This window comes from Leptinotarsa decemlineata, unplaced genomic scaffold (genome assembly GCF_025532065.1).
Source record: "Leptinotarsa decemlineata unplaced genomic scaffold, Ldec_3_MD MMD2_P_RNA_scaffold_4, whole genome shotgun sequence".
In the NCBI taxonomy this organism is placed as follows: Eukaryota; Metazoa; Arthropoda; class Insecta; order Coleoptera; family Chrysomelidae; genus Leptinotarsa; species Leptinotarsa decemlineata.
In genome coordinates, this window is record NW_027412531.1 from 4,201,068 (window position 1) to 4,215,407 (window position 14,340).

Genomic DNA, 14,340 nt, shown 5'->3' on the forward strand with positions numbered 1-14,340 from the left:
TAAAAAAAAATTTTGATCGTCAAGATTCGGAATTTTTCTCAAGATTACAACCCATTCTTTTCTCGAAAAATATCGATCCTGCGAAAAAATTAATGGAGACCAAATTTGTTGGAAATTGAATTCTCTACAACTTTTGTCATTACTATTTTTCGTGTTAAATTGAAAATAAGTGTAATAAATTCAATATTACATAATGAGATTACAACCCGTTCTTTTCTTGAAAAATATCAATCCTGCGAAAAAAATAATAGAGACCAAATTTGTTGAAAATTGAATTCTCTACAACTTTTGTCATTACCATTTTTCGTGTAAAATTGAAAATAAGTGTAATAAATTTAATATTACATAATGAGATTACAACCCGTTCTTTTCTCGAAAAATATCAATCCTGCGAAAAAATTAATAGAGACCAAATTTGTTGGAAATTAAATTCTCTACAACTTTTGTCATTACTATTTTTCGTGTTAAATTGAAAATAAGTGTAATAAATTCAATATTACATAATGAGATTACAACCCGTTCTTTTCTCGAAAAATATCAATCCTGCGAAAAAAATAATAGAGACCAAATTTGTTGGAAATTAAATTCTCTACAACTTTTGTCATTACTATTTTTCGTGTGAAATTGAAAATAAGTGTAATAAATTCAATATTATAATAATGAGATTCCACCACTCATTTCTCAAAAAATATCGATTCTACATACACACTGAACATTAAATACCCCCATTATTGATTTTAATAATATAGATTTACAAAAAATAAAGATTTTTTTCTCCAGTCACAATTCAAGTAGATGATCAATGCCGGTTCTATGACTGAGGATGACCAATGCCGGTTCTATGACTAAAAATTTTTAATTTTATGTTTCATTAAAAAAAAAATTTAACAACACACTGTAGTCCCCGCCCACTCTCCTCCACTTTTAGCCCCGCCCCCTTCCCACCATTGCTCGCCTCACCCCACAATTGCGCATGCGCGCCCCCACCTCACTCCCACCACTCCCACTTCTGCCTACACCCTGAGGAGCACACTTCTCGGCATTCAGTACGACAAGTCTTCTCATCGAGTGCAGTCCAGCTACAGCAATCTACTACAACACCAGTCTAATACAGCAGTCTTCTACAGTCTACAACAAGCGAATTTTGAGTAAGTTATCAATGTTACTTTTTCATAACAACTAACTTTGTATTACATTTTCAGAATGGAAAACTACACGCAGGAAATCGACAACGCTGTGGCATCGATCATACCTGTGGATGTTGAGGTGGAGCGACCAGGCAGCCCTGATATGTTCGAGGGAGACGAGGTGGCGATGGTCCAAGAGGTGAAGGCTTCAACTTCGGGTGGTGTGCAGCGGCCACGCAGCCCTGTCTTATTCCAGGAAGACAGGGTTGTTAACAAAGCCAAGCGGCAATCTGCAGCTAAGGTTGGTCCTATTCAAAGGTATAGGAGTAAATGCAATAGGACTAACCCTTATGCAGGTAGTTGGTCGACCGCCAAAAGGAATCCTCCGAGACGTCCCACACCGCTCGCATTGACAGTGGAAAGACGGAGGGCATATAAGCCGGTGCCGAGGGTGCCATCTCCAGGTGAAATCCTCACCCAATTTGCATTATTAGCGATGTTGACACCCATGGAACTCACACCGGTGCCTGATCCTGCCATGGAGGTCGTGCCACCAGTGTCGAAGCCTGCCGGGGAGATCGCGCCACAAGTGCCACCAGTGCCGGAGCCTGTCGGAGAGGTTAACCCCCAGGAGATGGAAACTTTCCTACAGAGGTGTAGGGATGTTGCACTTGCTTCACGAAATAGTGAGGCCGCGTTGGCTAGCATTTCCCGGGAGGAGAATGAAATTGCTAGCCAACGGCGCGAGTTGTTAATGAGGATGGCCGAGCTAGATCGAAGGACTGCAGCTCTGAAGGAAAGGCGGAAGGCAGAGACCTCTTCGATAGAGCTCAATAATGAACTAAAAATATTTATAAAGAAATTTTTGAATAAAGGGAAATAGTTTTTAGGTCAACTAGGATAGTTTTAGGATAATTAGGTAGCATGGTAGTTTTAGGTTTGTAATTATAATTTTAGGAATAAAAAACAAAAAAAAAACAAATGAAAAAAGAAGTGAAATAAAGGGTGTACATTGTTTTGGTTTGGTACACATTGAACAATGCGATGGTTGGAGCATTTTTCTTCACTTCGTCTTTTCATTATTTTTCTTTTTTTCCATTTTCAATTCCAAGTTCTTTCATCCCCACTCCTCCCCACTCCCTTTCAAAAGTATAAAAGTAGGAATTATCTGTTGGAATATTCAGTTGATCAGCCACCTTCAACATGGAACCTGATTCAACTACTGAGCCGTACAGTGACCCAGCGCATCAACATCCTTACTGGGCTTCTATCCATGAAGGATTCGTGGACTCCACAACGGCACCTCATGACATTCCCTTCGAATTCATGAATAATGACTACAGGGTGCAGGTTCAGCATGTCACTGGGAGTGATGAAGCTGACTTATCGGACGGGGATTATCCGGATCCCTACCAATGGGATGACGAATGGGGTGACCCACCGCCTGTAGACATCACAGATGAGGATGACGACGACGACGACGATGACGCTGGCGACATCAGACTTCCACCATCCCCAATCCTTATCGAGGACAGTCCTCCGCTATCTCCTATCCTAATTGATGACGATGATGTCCTAAATTCCGACGACGATATGTAATCGTTTCCCTGTTTCTCCCACCCTTTCCTTTCCTTTCCTTTCCTTTCCTTTCCTTCCACGGAGTACACACTTTTTTGGTTGGTGTACACGAGGCACTGCGAGGCTGGGGCAGTGTCTTCCTCCCTCTCTCTTATTAGTTTTTCATAATAATCACTTAGAATTTCTCATAATAATCGCTCAGAGTTTCATGAAGATCGTCATTTTTAATGTTTTCGAATCTCAAACACTGTTCTACATTTACACTTCACCCCCTCCGTTTTATTTCTTCCAATATAAATATAGTATCAATCCCAGTTCTACATCATTCTTCCACAATGTCGATTGCTGATTCCACCACCGAACCGATGAGTGTACCAGAGTCTTCTATGATGAGTACAGGACCCATCCAGGTACATGAAATAGATTCTACGTTTGATCATTTCAGTACAACCTTCGCAGAAATGCTGCAACGCATCTACGATCTTCCTGATGATTTCCCGGAACGTATGCAAGAGGAAGTAGATGAGTTAGACGATCTACAGGATAACGAGCTAGATGATCATGCGGACGACATAATTAGTATATCATCTGATTCAGATGAATCTGATGAATATGAGGACGACATCATCAGTATATCATCAGATACAGATGATTCAGATGATGACACCATCATGATTGTTTCTGATGATGAAGAGCGTTAGTCCATACCATTGTATGGATTAATAGGAAAAACAGCCCTTTTAAGGGCTACAATTAAAGACAATAAACAACTATTTTCAGAGCTATCATTATACTTTCAATCAGAAATAGGTTAACACTATAGTCAAAACTTATGTGAAAGTATCATCATCCAACTCTGTAGTACTCATCATTATATTCAATGATTGAGAAAATATCAACTTCGACTTTTCAGTCAAAGTAGTACTCATCATATACACAGATATTCGATGATAAACCAAATCCTAACTTCGACTTTTTAGTCAAAGTAGTCATTTATCACATAATCTGTGAATTCTACTACTACCGTTTGTGTGAATAATGTAGCCCTGAAAAGGGCTGTTGTTTTTTTTTTGACCAGTAGGTCCACGGTTATTGTGCCACAGGTTGGACATTATTACATATAATACATGTAGATACTCGGGTGAAGTTTGTTAGTGGCCTCTCGCAAGCTTCACACCAATTTTGTCCCATTTCCATAATTGAGACAGTGTTGTGGGTGTTGACATGGGCATACCACCCTCCATTATTGTTTCTATGCGAATAAAACCGAAAGCAGCACCAGCATAGTTTTTTGTTCTCTCCATCTATTGTGCTGATCAATACGTATGCATCCATTGCACAATACAAATCCAAGGGATCTTCCAATGTCTCACTGACATTGAGCGTTCGCATACCGATCCTCAAAGCACCATCGCCTTCAGTTGTGTCAGCTTCTATCCCTTCATCATCTCCTTCTTCATCCATGACCCTCTCAAACTCCATCACGTCATCATCTTCGTCGCTTTGGTTGGCCTCGTTTTCAACTTCGTCTATCTCATCTTCATCGACTCCAACATCTTCTGCTTCAACTATCACTTCCTCTAGCGGAACATTGACATCATCATCATCTGATTCGTCTATCCAATTGTTTTCATCAACAGCAGATATTCTATTTAATGCAGCATTTATTTTTGCAGAATTCATCTTGTTGTTGTTTGCTCACAGTTGTAGAGAGTGAATGAATGAACTTCAGGATCGCAAGTCGACTTATACGATTGAATAGGAAACGGAAGTGGTACGACTCCCACCTATCACTTGACTCGTTTTAAGTGGGAGAGAAGGATATGGCATCTCTAGTCGATGAAAGAGTGGGCTAGTTGACGAAAGAGCGCATGCGCTAGTTTATTTTCTTCTATAAAAGGTGAAGTATCAGTAACATCATCACCTTTCCTATCCACATTCTATTGCTATCACATATCATTCCTCCAAACCTAAATAATCATTATCATGAGCTCCATGCCACTATTGATTGCTGAAGATGGTTCACCACTTGTTGATATCGATCACACTAATTTTGAAAATATTCCAGTATTACATTTACAGTCTCAAGACTCGATAAGTGATTTTGATATTAGCGACTTCGTTAACTTCGCAGATGTGCCGGAACCAATTCAACAAATTATCGTTGGAACTCCAATCATTTCACAATCATCATCATCCAAACACCCTTCATCTACCCCCCCTCTTGGTGTTGATAAAAAATCCAGAACTATCAAAAGGAAGGTTAATAATGCATCTTCATCGATTGTCACTGAGTTGAAAGAAAAAAAACAATCGAAAAGTGGTTTGCAGGAGAAAAAGCCCACAACGAAAAGTGACAGATCGAAGAGGAAGACAAAATGTGAACCCAAAGAAATGAAGGGTGATTTGATGACTGAATCGCTATCTTCTTTCACTCCATTACTTCGGTTTGGAGATATGAAAAAGAAAGCGAAATGCCGTCTTGTAAAGGCGCAAAAGGCTATTGCTGAACATGAAAAGAGTGAGCAAGCTATTAGTGTCAATAAGGACACTCTTCAAGCATTAGATGCTAAGATTGCATTAGCGAAAATTGAATTGGCTAACATGAGCAAAGAAGCAGATGAACTACGTTCAAAAATCATGAAAGATGACAAATTCAATCAACGTTCGAGAATGCAAGCACAGGCAGAGCTTGAGGAGTCGACTCGACTTTATGAGACGGCATTATCAGTGAGAGATAATTGGCGAAAAGAGTTGGAGAAAGCATTTCAAAGTGACAGCGATTAGTTTTGGGAATGGTATTGTGTTCTCAATATTGTGAGTTGAAAAAAATTTTAAGCGGGAATGGAGTATACAATTAATTTGGTTTGGTATACACAGAACATTGCGAATGGTTGGGGCAATGTTTACCGCTGCAATATTTTTTCAATTCACTTACATATAATTGAAATGAAAACAATAATGAACTTTAACATTACTTTATTCATAAATACATTATTAGATACATTTAAAGCATATTTGATTCATCAATCCAAGAATTCTGTTCACTAGGAAGTCCTAACCACTTTACATATACTTTATTTTTCCTTTTCTTCAGCACTTTCTCGATCAGATATACATCAGGATTTTCGGTTCGCAATAACTCTTCTTCGTAAAAACATCCTCTAATAGGTTGTTCATTCATATCTTCAAGATTATAGGTTGTGGGAAAAGTTTTATTGATTTTAACAATCTTGAAGAGTTCCGTGGTAAAGTTCGCAGTGTAAGACTTTTCAAAAATATTTTTGTATTTGCTTATTCGTACAATATCATTCAATCGGAATTTGGGTTTACTTTGTTTTTTTCCAACTCCATTGATACCTTTGAATATCAATCTTGTTGATGGATCAACATTAATGGGTGCCATACCTATTGTACGATGAACTTTATTGTTATATCTACTAGTTATAGTTGGAAGAATATCAAGCCATTTGTGGTGACCTCTCATCGAAAATTCCTTATAGAGCCACCCCTTTATTGTACGAATCACTCTTTCTGCTATAGCTGCCTTCTTTGTGCTAAATGTTGAATAATGATTGATATTATATTCTCGCATGAGAGATGAGAAGCTTTTATTGAAAAATTCTTTCCCTTGATCGCTTTGTATGTGTTTGGGGGAGTATTTGGCTTCTTTCAGTACATGTTTCATTGCATTAGTTACTGTACTACCTGTTTTATCTTTAACTGCTACAGTCCACAGATATTTGGAGTAACAATCTATCACTACAAGTATATATCGGTATCCTTCATTACTTTTTGCATAAGGTTGCAGTTCAGCTAAATCTATTTGCCATAGATCTGCAAAACCTTTGATGGTGGTTATTCTTCTACGAAAATTACGTCTTGCAGGTTTATGTAATTCATTAACAACTTGTCGTTTGACATCACTTATTTCATTAGTCATTCTATTTCAATATGATTAAAGAGAAACTGTGATAATGTTACTGCATTGAATGATGATGTGACAGTGATCATTACATGTGAATATGTTAATATATTATACCTTCTTCACGTAATTCTTCAATTATTGAAATTATTTCATTGTCATGTCCTGTATGACCAGCTGACTTTGAAGCTACCAATAATCGTAGGCGAGCAACTAACTCTTTCGGTGAATTCCAGTACACATAATTCACAGGTTTAGAATTATATATTTTCTCCATTTTCACTCGTTTGAGTGCTCCACCAATTTTACTTCTACTTCTTATTGGATATTGTCGTGAGTCTAATAGAGGTTTGATAACTTCACGAAATTTTTTAGAATTTGTATTTTTAAAACCATTCTTCTGATGATATTGTTTATATGGAGCATTCGTTATTTTCAATATTTTGGAATATACTTGACGAGTTTCTTTATTATCAACATCTCGTGGATTCTTCAAAAAGATCATATCATACAATTCTGGACTACCTGCGCATTCATATTTTTTCACTTTATTAGCATCCCAAAATGAAATGTTTCCATCTTTGAAATGCACCACTAAACTTCCCATTTTCAGCTTTTGTGTAATAGGATCCATACGTACGCCAAATGTTCCATCATATGCTGGATTTCTAGATTTTACATTATTCAAATGTTTCATCAAAACATCTTCACCACTTTCATTCATAACAGGTGAGATGTCAGGATCCGAGGAATCGATGTGGGACGATGATGGTGTTTCGAATAGAGTTGTTCTCATATCGTCTTGAAGTGTGCTCGTGTCACTATTCACAGATGATACACTACCAAAAGATTGTTTTCTTCCTATTGGAGTACTCATGGGATAATTTGAAGTAGATTGAACAGTTCCATGATTTGGTGATAACACTGGTGATTTAGAAGTAGCGTTTGATGATAAAACATTCAATGGTTTCATTATGGGCTCATACAATCTTTCAAGTGTCGTACGATTTTCAATATTATCATTCTTGATAGAGTTGAATTTCTGCCTGACAGCTTCTGTTGTCTCTACTAGTTGACGTTTCAAATTCATTTCATTGTTTTGATTTTCAGAATCTTTTTTTGTATTCATAATGCCCTTTTTTAAATTATAGCCTAATTCGCTGATGAAGTGACCTCTACAATATTCAGTGATCGAATAAGTGTAAAAAACAAGATCATGGGTATATAAAACTATCGAATCCTTTGCGATATCTACCTTCATCTATTTTTCTATCCTTATCAATGACTAGAAATCCATATTGGTCCTCCCAGCATTTAACACACATCAATTGGAATTGTTTGAATGTTACATCGGGTGAAACATGATCTGAATAAATGTGATGTAAATTCGTCTCATCTTGTTTGAACATTAAAATGAAATTGGTATTGTCACGCACTAACTGTTTGGGTACCCGTGAATATGTCTGTGCTAGATAAAAACAATCAACATCCTTATGACGTCCCATACAGAAATATGATCTAATAATATCTTGCTTTTCACATATCACATCATCGAAAATGAAAACAGAATTAGGCTTAGCGTCGGAGGGTTCCACTATTTCTGCATTATTGCTGAATGTATAGAAACCTAATCCTTTTATAGGTTCCAAAACACTTCGCAAGTACTGATATTTAGGTTGATTGAGTGATTTCGAATAGAGATACACATTTCTAAATCTCAGTCCTTGTGGATGTGTTAATAGTGATATCATTGCATTCGTCTTTCCACAATTTGAAGGTCCTATAATGAGTCCTCGAACTGATGATGGAAGTAGTGGACCATGTCTGAATACCTTTTGTCCATTCAATCCACACCCAAATTTCTCATCTAGATTATCTACAGCAAACTTTTCTTTCTGTTTTACAATGCGCATCGTGCCGTGGTTGGAGACTATATAAATGTTATTAGCTTATTCATTTCAATGTGTACCATCAAACGATACGGACGTATTGAAAGTGATCGTAAAATTAAAAGAGGTTGTGGTTTTGTTAATGATTTAATAAACAAACTTCCTTTCGAATTACATCTACCCGGAGGTTATCAATACTGTGGACCGGGTACAAAATTGAAACAACGTTTAGCTCGTAACGACCCTGGAATCAATAAATTAGATATTGAATGCAAAAAACACGATATTCAATATTCTAAGCATCCATCCGATCTTGCAGCAAGACATTTAGCCGACAAAGAACTTGAATACAGCGCTTGGGATAGGGTTAAATCGAAGGACGCGAGTATTGGGGAAAGAGCAGCTGCATTACTTGTCACCAACATTATGAAAGCGAAAAGACATATGGGCATGGGTTGTAGTACCAATAAGAAAAAATGTAAGAGGAAACAAACGAAGAAAAATAAAATTAAAAAAGTTGCATTTGGTGCTGGGATAGTCCATAAAGTGCGAAATGTATTGAAGAAAGCTGGTGGGAATCAATTTGTGACGAATAATAGCAAAAAAGCTATCACTGTGGCATTGCAGGCGGCACGTAAATACCTTAAAGCTGCCGGTGGAAAGAAGAAAATCCGCACACCACGCATAATTCCTGTTCCCAAGATCGGTGGACTTTTACCATTGATACCAATTTTTGCTGGACTATCCGCACTAGGAAGTTTGGCGGGAGCCGCTGCTGGTATTACCAAGGCCGTGAATTCGGCAAAAGCCAGCAGAGCGGCTTTAATGGAAGCCAATCGTCACAATAAAACCATGGAGGCTGTAGCATTAGGCAAACGCGGAAGTGGAATATATCTCAAACCATACCGTAAAGGTTTAGGACTATATTTAAAACCATACAAAGCCACAAACAAAACAAAAAACTAATTGAACCCCTACCTCAGAGGCCTCTTACTGATCTCGATCTCAGTTATTATGCACAAAAAATGAAAATTCCACATTTTCGTGGTGTTTTTATGCGTGATAGATTACCATCTTCAGGTCCAAAACAAAACGAGACAGCTATTGTTAATTTAGATGGAATAAGTGGACCAGGAACACATTGGGTGGCATATAAAAAATGTGGGAAAGAAGTCACATATTTCGATAGTTTTGGAGATCTACCCCCACCATTGGAATTGACTCGATTCTTTCGAAAATGTTCGAATGTAAAAATCAAATATAACTATGATCGACAACAGAAATTTAATACAGTTCTCTGTGGTCACTTGTGCTTGCAGTTTCTCTCTAAATAATTTTCCAAATAAAAATGGATTCAACACCAAAACTGGATCGGGAGGCTATCAAGGGAATGGGGTTTTCACTTAGAATGTTTTCAAAATATGGTACCTTGAAAAAAATGGATAAAGTGATGCTTGCAAATATGCCTAAGGAAGTGATACTTGCATGTGTTGCACATGAGATTGCATATGTTTGGGAAAAGTTGCCTAAGCATCTGCAAGATGACATCGATATAATGAAACATAGATATTGTTATGAGCACCACCACCACGATCAAAATTCAGAATCGGATGTTAATGACGGTCCTATACCTCGGAAATCTATGTGTTGTATTTGTAATATAGAGGATGTGAATATTGGTATCAATAAAAATGATACTTATTACAATACAACACCTTCCAAAAAGTGTAAATTGTCTCAAATGTGCTGTTGCTGTGTACAATAATAAATTGAAATGTGTTTCAAAATATTCATCAGTCATGTCACGAAAGTTCGAGCTACAAGCTGTCGGGACAAGTGTCTTGAGTGCGGATTTTTTTCCACCAATTGAATTGGATAGGAACAGTCGTTATGGATTAGGACTTTTGGGATTCTATGGATGCAATACAATCAATAATATAACTGAAGCTAATAACTTAGTTAGTTTTAGAATCAGTAATGACAACTCATCGATACCCCAAAAGTTGACAATTGAAATTCCATGTGGTGCTTATGAAATAGAAGAGATCAATGCCGTCATACAGAAACATATCATGTTCAGATTGTTTCATGATAAAAAACCAAATGATGTCGTTGCAGATGATATTTTCTATCTACACGCCAATAATAATACATTCAAATGTGAAATGCGATCCAAATATGAAATTGATCTGACACATCCAAATTCAATAGCAGAAATGATGGGGTTCGCTCATGAAATATTTCCACCAAATCAGATACATGAATCATCATTACCAATAAACATTACAACTGTGAGACTTATCCGCTTAGATTGCAATATAATATCTGGTTCATATATAAATGGTGAAGAATCCCACATTCTTTTCTCATTCGATATTGATGTTGAACCTGGCTACAATCTTACTAAAGAACCACACAGTATTATATATATGCCTGTCAGTCCAGAAGGTCGTCAATTGATTCACAACATTACAGTGCGTATTTTGGATGAAAAAAATAACCTTATCGATTTTGGAAGTGAAGAAGAGATTTTCATTATTTTGGAATTGAAGAAAATCGAATAACTGTTGTTATGGGTTTCATTTATAATAGACAAAATCGCATTGAACAATCCCAAACGAGTTGCACTATCAAAAAGAAAGGTGTGCATAAAAAGAAGCTCATTCCACAAGTGTATGCTAAACAGTTAGCACATAACGCTCTGTCTGTGAGTGATCTTAAATTTTTGAAATCGATTGGATTGAAAGTGAGAAAATAACAATGGTGCTCGAAACAAACAATGAAAAGTTGAATATATTCAATGAACCAGTGCTCGATCATTCTCTCATAAGTTTACATGAGCACACATATAAGCCCTATGGATCACCGCTATTCAGGAATTCGGATGAAATCAGAATTGCAATCAATAATCAAGATGTTATACTAGATATTGCCGAGAGCTTCATTTACATAGAAGGTAAATTCACCCCCAAAGATGTAGCGAAAACATGCTATCTCTCGAATAATGCAATTGCATTTCTCTTTGACGAAATTCGTTATGAAATGGGTGGTGAACAAGTGGCTGTTGTTAGAAAACCTGGGATAACATCTACAATGAAAACCATGATATCATTTGGACAATCTCATGCTAACACATTATTGACATCTGGTTGGGGACTTTCACAATTGAAGCAAGATATCTTGGATACAAACAGTCATGTTTTTAGTGGAAAACTACCACTGAAATATTTGATGGGTTTTGCTGAAGATTACAACAAAAGTATCTTGAATGCCAAACAGGAATTGATTTTGATTATCGCTCGATCATTCAAAAACTCATATATAGGTGAGGTTGATGCTGATTTGGAAATAAATAAAATCGAATGGAAAATAAGACATATTGTACCAGATGATAAACACAAGCTCAAACTTTTGAGTAGAATAAACAAAAGCGGTCTGAATGCCAAAATCAAGTTGGCGTATCGTATGTGGGACCTCTATGAACTACCATCATTACGTGGGACTTCTTCAGACATATGGGCCATCAAAACAACTAACGCATTGGAAACTCCTCGTTTTGTCATCATCGCATTCCAAAGTACTACCACATCTGAAGATAGAACACAGGATATTACAAAATTCACAACTGCTGATATCAATAGTATTCGAGTATACTTGAATTCTGAAGTTTATCCATATGAGCGTTGGAATTTGAATTTCGATAAAAAACTTGATGCTCCTGCTTATTATGCTTTTGAGAGTTTCCAGCGAAGTTATTATGATAAAGATATGAGTGAACCTCTGATGGACATTGGACAATTTAGAGAGAATCCACTATTCGTCATCGATTGTTCTCATCAACCGAATGCAACAAAATCATCAACTATTGATATAAAGATTGAGTTTGAGACGAGGAAGACCAAGTTTCCAGACAACACTAAAGTATATGCATTAATTTTGCATGATACAGTTTTAACATACAATGCATTGGATGGTTCAGTTCATAGCAGATATTGACACTTTTTTTTCACTCTATCATGTACTGTTTCATGATCTTTTTTTTTTATTTGTAACTGACTTATATCATGTATTGTATTTTATATCATATTTATTGTTTTGTAATCATTTTCTATTGTATTTCATGAGATTTAAATAAATAAAACATGAAAATAATACAAAGTTTTTTATTTGACATTATTTATGATTTACAGGAACATACAGACTATCTAAAATAACTTCTTCCTCATAATCATCATTTTCGCGACCATCTTCAATTTCCTCTCGATTTTCATCATTCAATTCAAAGTGATGAATAATCCATTCTGGCAAGTATGGTTGGAGGCTATACAGGAATCTTCTTAGGTTCAGTTCAATCATAACATCACAAAGTTGCCACAATTCCAATTCATTATCCAAAAATTTGTTACAAACTTCTGCACCACTCCAATAGTTCTCAGCATCACGAAGGCATAATTCAATTTGTTTTTCATCATAGCATACACTCATATCATAATTGCTTGCATGTTCGGCTCCATCACCCAACACCTTCAATTTAGACGACAAATGTTGAACCGATGATTTGAGATCTACAACATCGACCCAATCTTGACTTGCGTACTGCATCCACATCTTTAAATGGTGGAACTGAAATTGAATAAAAAAAAACAATAAGCAACCTCCAATTTTTCAGTGATATAATACTCACATTCCCATTTTACTTGTAGTTACAAAGTGAGTGTATTCAACTAAGTTAGTAATGTTTATATTTCCATATAATTATTATCATCTAATATATGAATATTATAAAACAATAAGAAATTCATTATAATTACTATTATTATTCAATCATATTGAATTTGACTAGAGTTAGCGTTTTCACACCAAAAAAACTTCGTAAGCTATGACCTAAAGAAATTCACTATAAATTATTACTATTATTATTCAATTATATTGAATTTGACTAGAGATCGCGTTTTCATGCCAGCAAAACTTTGTTGACTCTGTCCTAAATACATCATCGTATATTTACCACCTGATGAGTTGATACAAGATATATCGTCATCACTGAATTGCAACGAAATACGTTTTGGTAGCCATGTTTTAAATAATTTATCATTGCTCACATCTTGCAAAGTTAATAAAATTGATTTACCAAATCGTGTAGAATAAGTTGACATATTTTTAATTATGAACACTTCATCAATTGGCAATGATGATAAGGCCTTTTGCTCTACTATTTCAACCTCCTGTACAATCAAATTATTAATTTTATTCAAGTCTACTTTTGAAACGGACATGATGAAAATATATACGAAAATATAAACAATTTCCAACAGACAAATACACTCACCGTCTTCCTTCTATTACGAACTGAATAACACTCTACCAATTGCTAACTGCTGCAGATATATTCGTCTACTGATTTCATAGTGTGCCAGGCATTTCTTTTATATTAAACAGTGTGAGTCACCCCCACCATGAAACCGTGAAAGATTCACATTGCTAGTTGCTATCCACTAGAGATGCCTGACGTCACAGCCAAGCCCATCTCCCAACTTGATGCGATAACAGTTGCCGGTACGAGCAAGCAGTGGTCGTTGCGGTCTCGGAGAGGGTAGACGCTAGGCAAACGGTCCTCGGCTGCCGTTGTGTCACCATCGATAGCGGGGCTAGAGCGAACCTTCATCGCTTCGGGAGAGGTGAGGGCAGACCGATGAATACGCATTACTCTGCCACACGTCGTGGAGTGAACATGTCGCTCTCTAGCCGTTGAACGGTTATTGCTGTGACGTCACTCCACTACTAACTTGGTGCCCTAACACCGATGGAGCATTTATTACTT

At 36.6% G+C, this 14,340-nt stretch overlaps 2 protein-coding genes across 3 annotated transcripts in view; one reads left to right on the plus strand and one right to left on the minus strand.

The window, feature by feature from the left end:
• The window catches only part of LOC111514833 (peptidoglycan-recognition protein LE), a 142,451-nt gene that overhangs the window by 111,017 nt on the left and 17,094 nt on the right, over positions 1–14,340 (minus strand). The window lies entirely within an intron of this gene.
• On the plus strand, positions 617–2,016 carry LOC141487566 (uncharacterized). The gene is made up of 2 exons (XM_074186692.1): positions 617–1,148; positions 1,203–2,016. Exon 2 carries the CDS (start codon positions 1,204–1,206, stop codon positions 2,008–2,010), a length of 807 nt encoding a protein of 268 aa, XP_074042793.1. The 5' UTR covers positions 617–1,148; position 1,203; the 3' UTR covers positions 2,011–2,016.

Excerpts from the sequence above, each read along its gene's own strand:
- LOC141487566 (XM_074186692.1), top strand. The coding sequence starts at position 1,204 with ATGGAAAACTACACGCAGGAAATCGACAACGCTGTGGCATCGATCATA.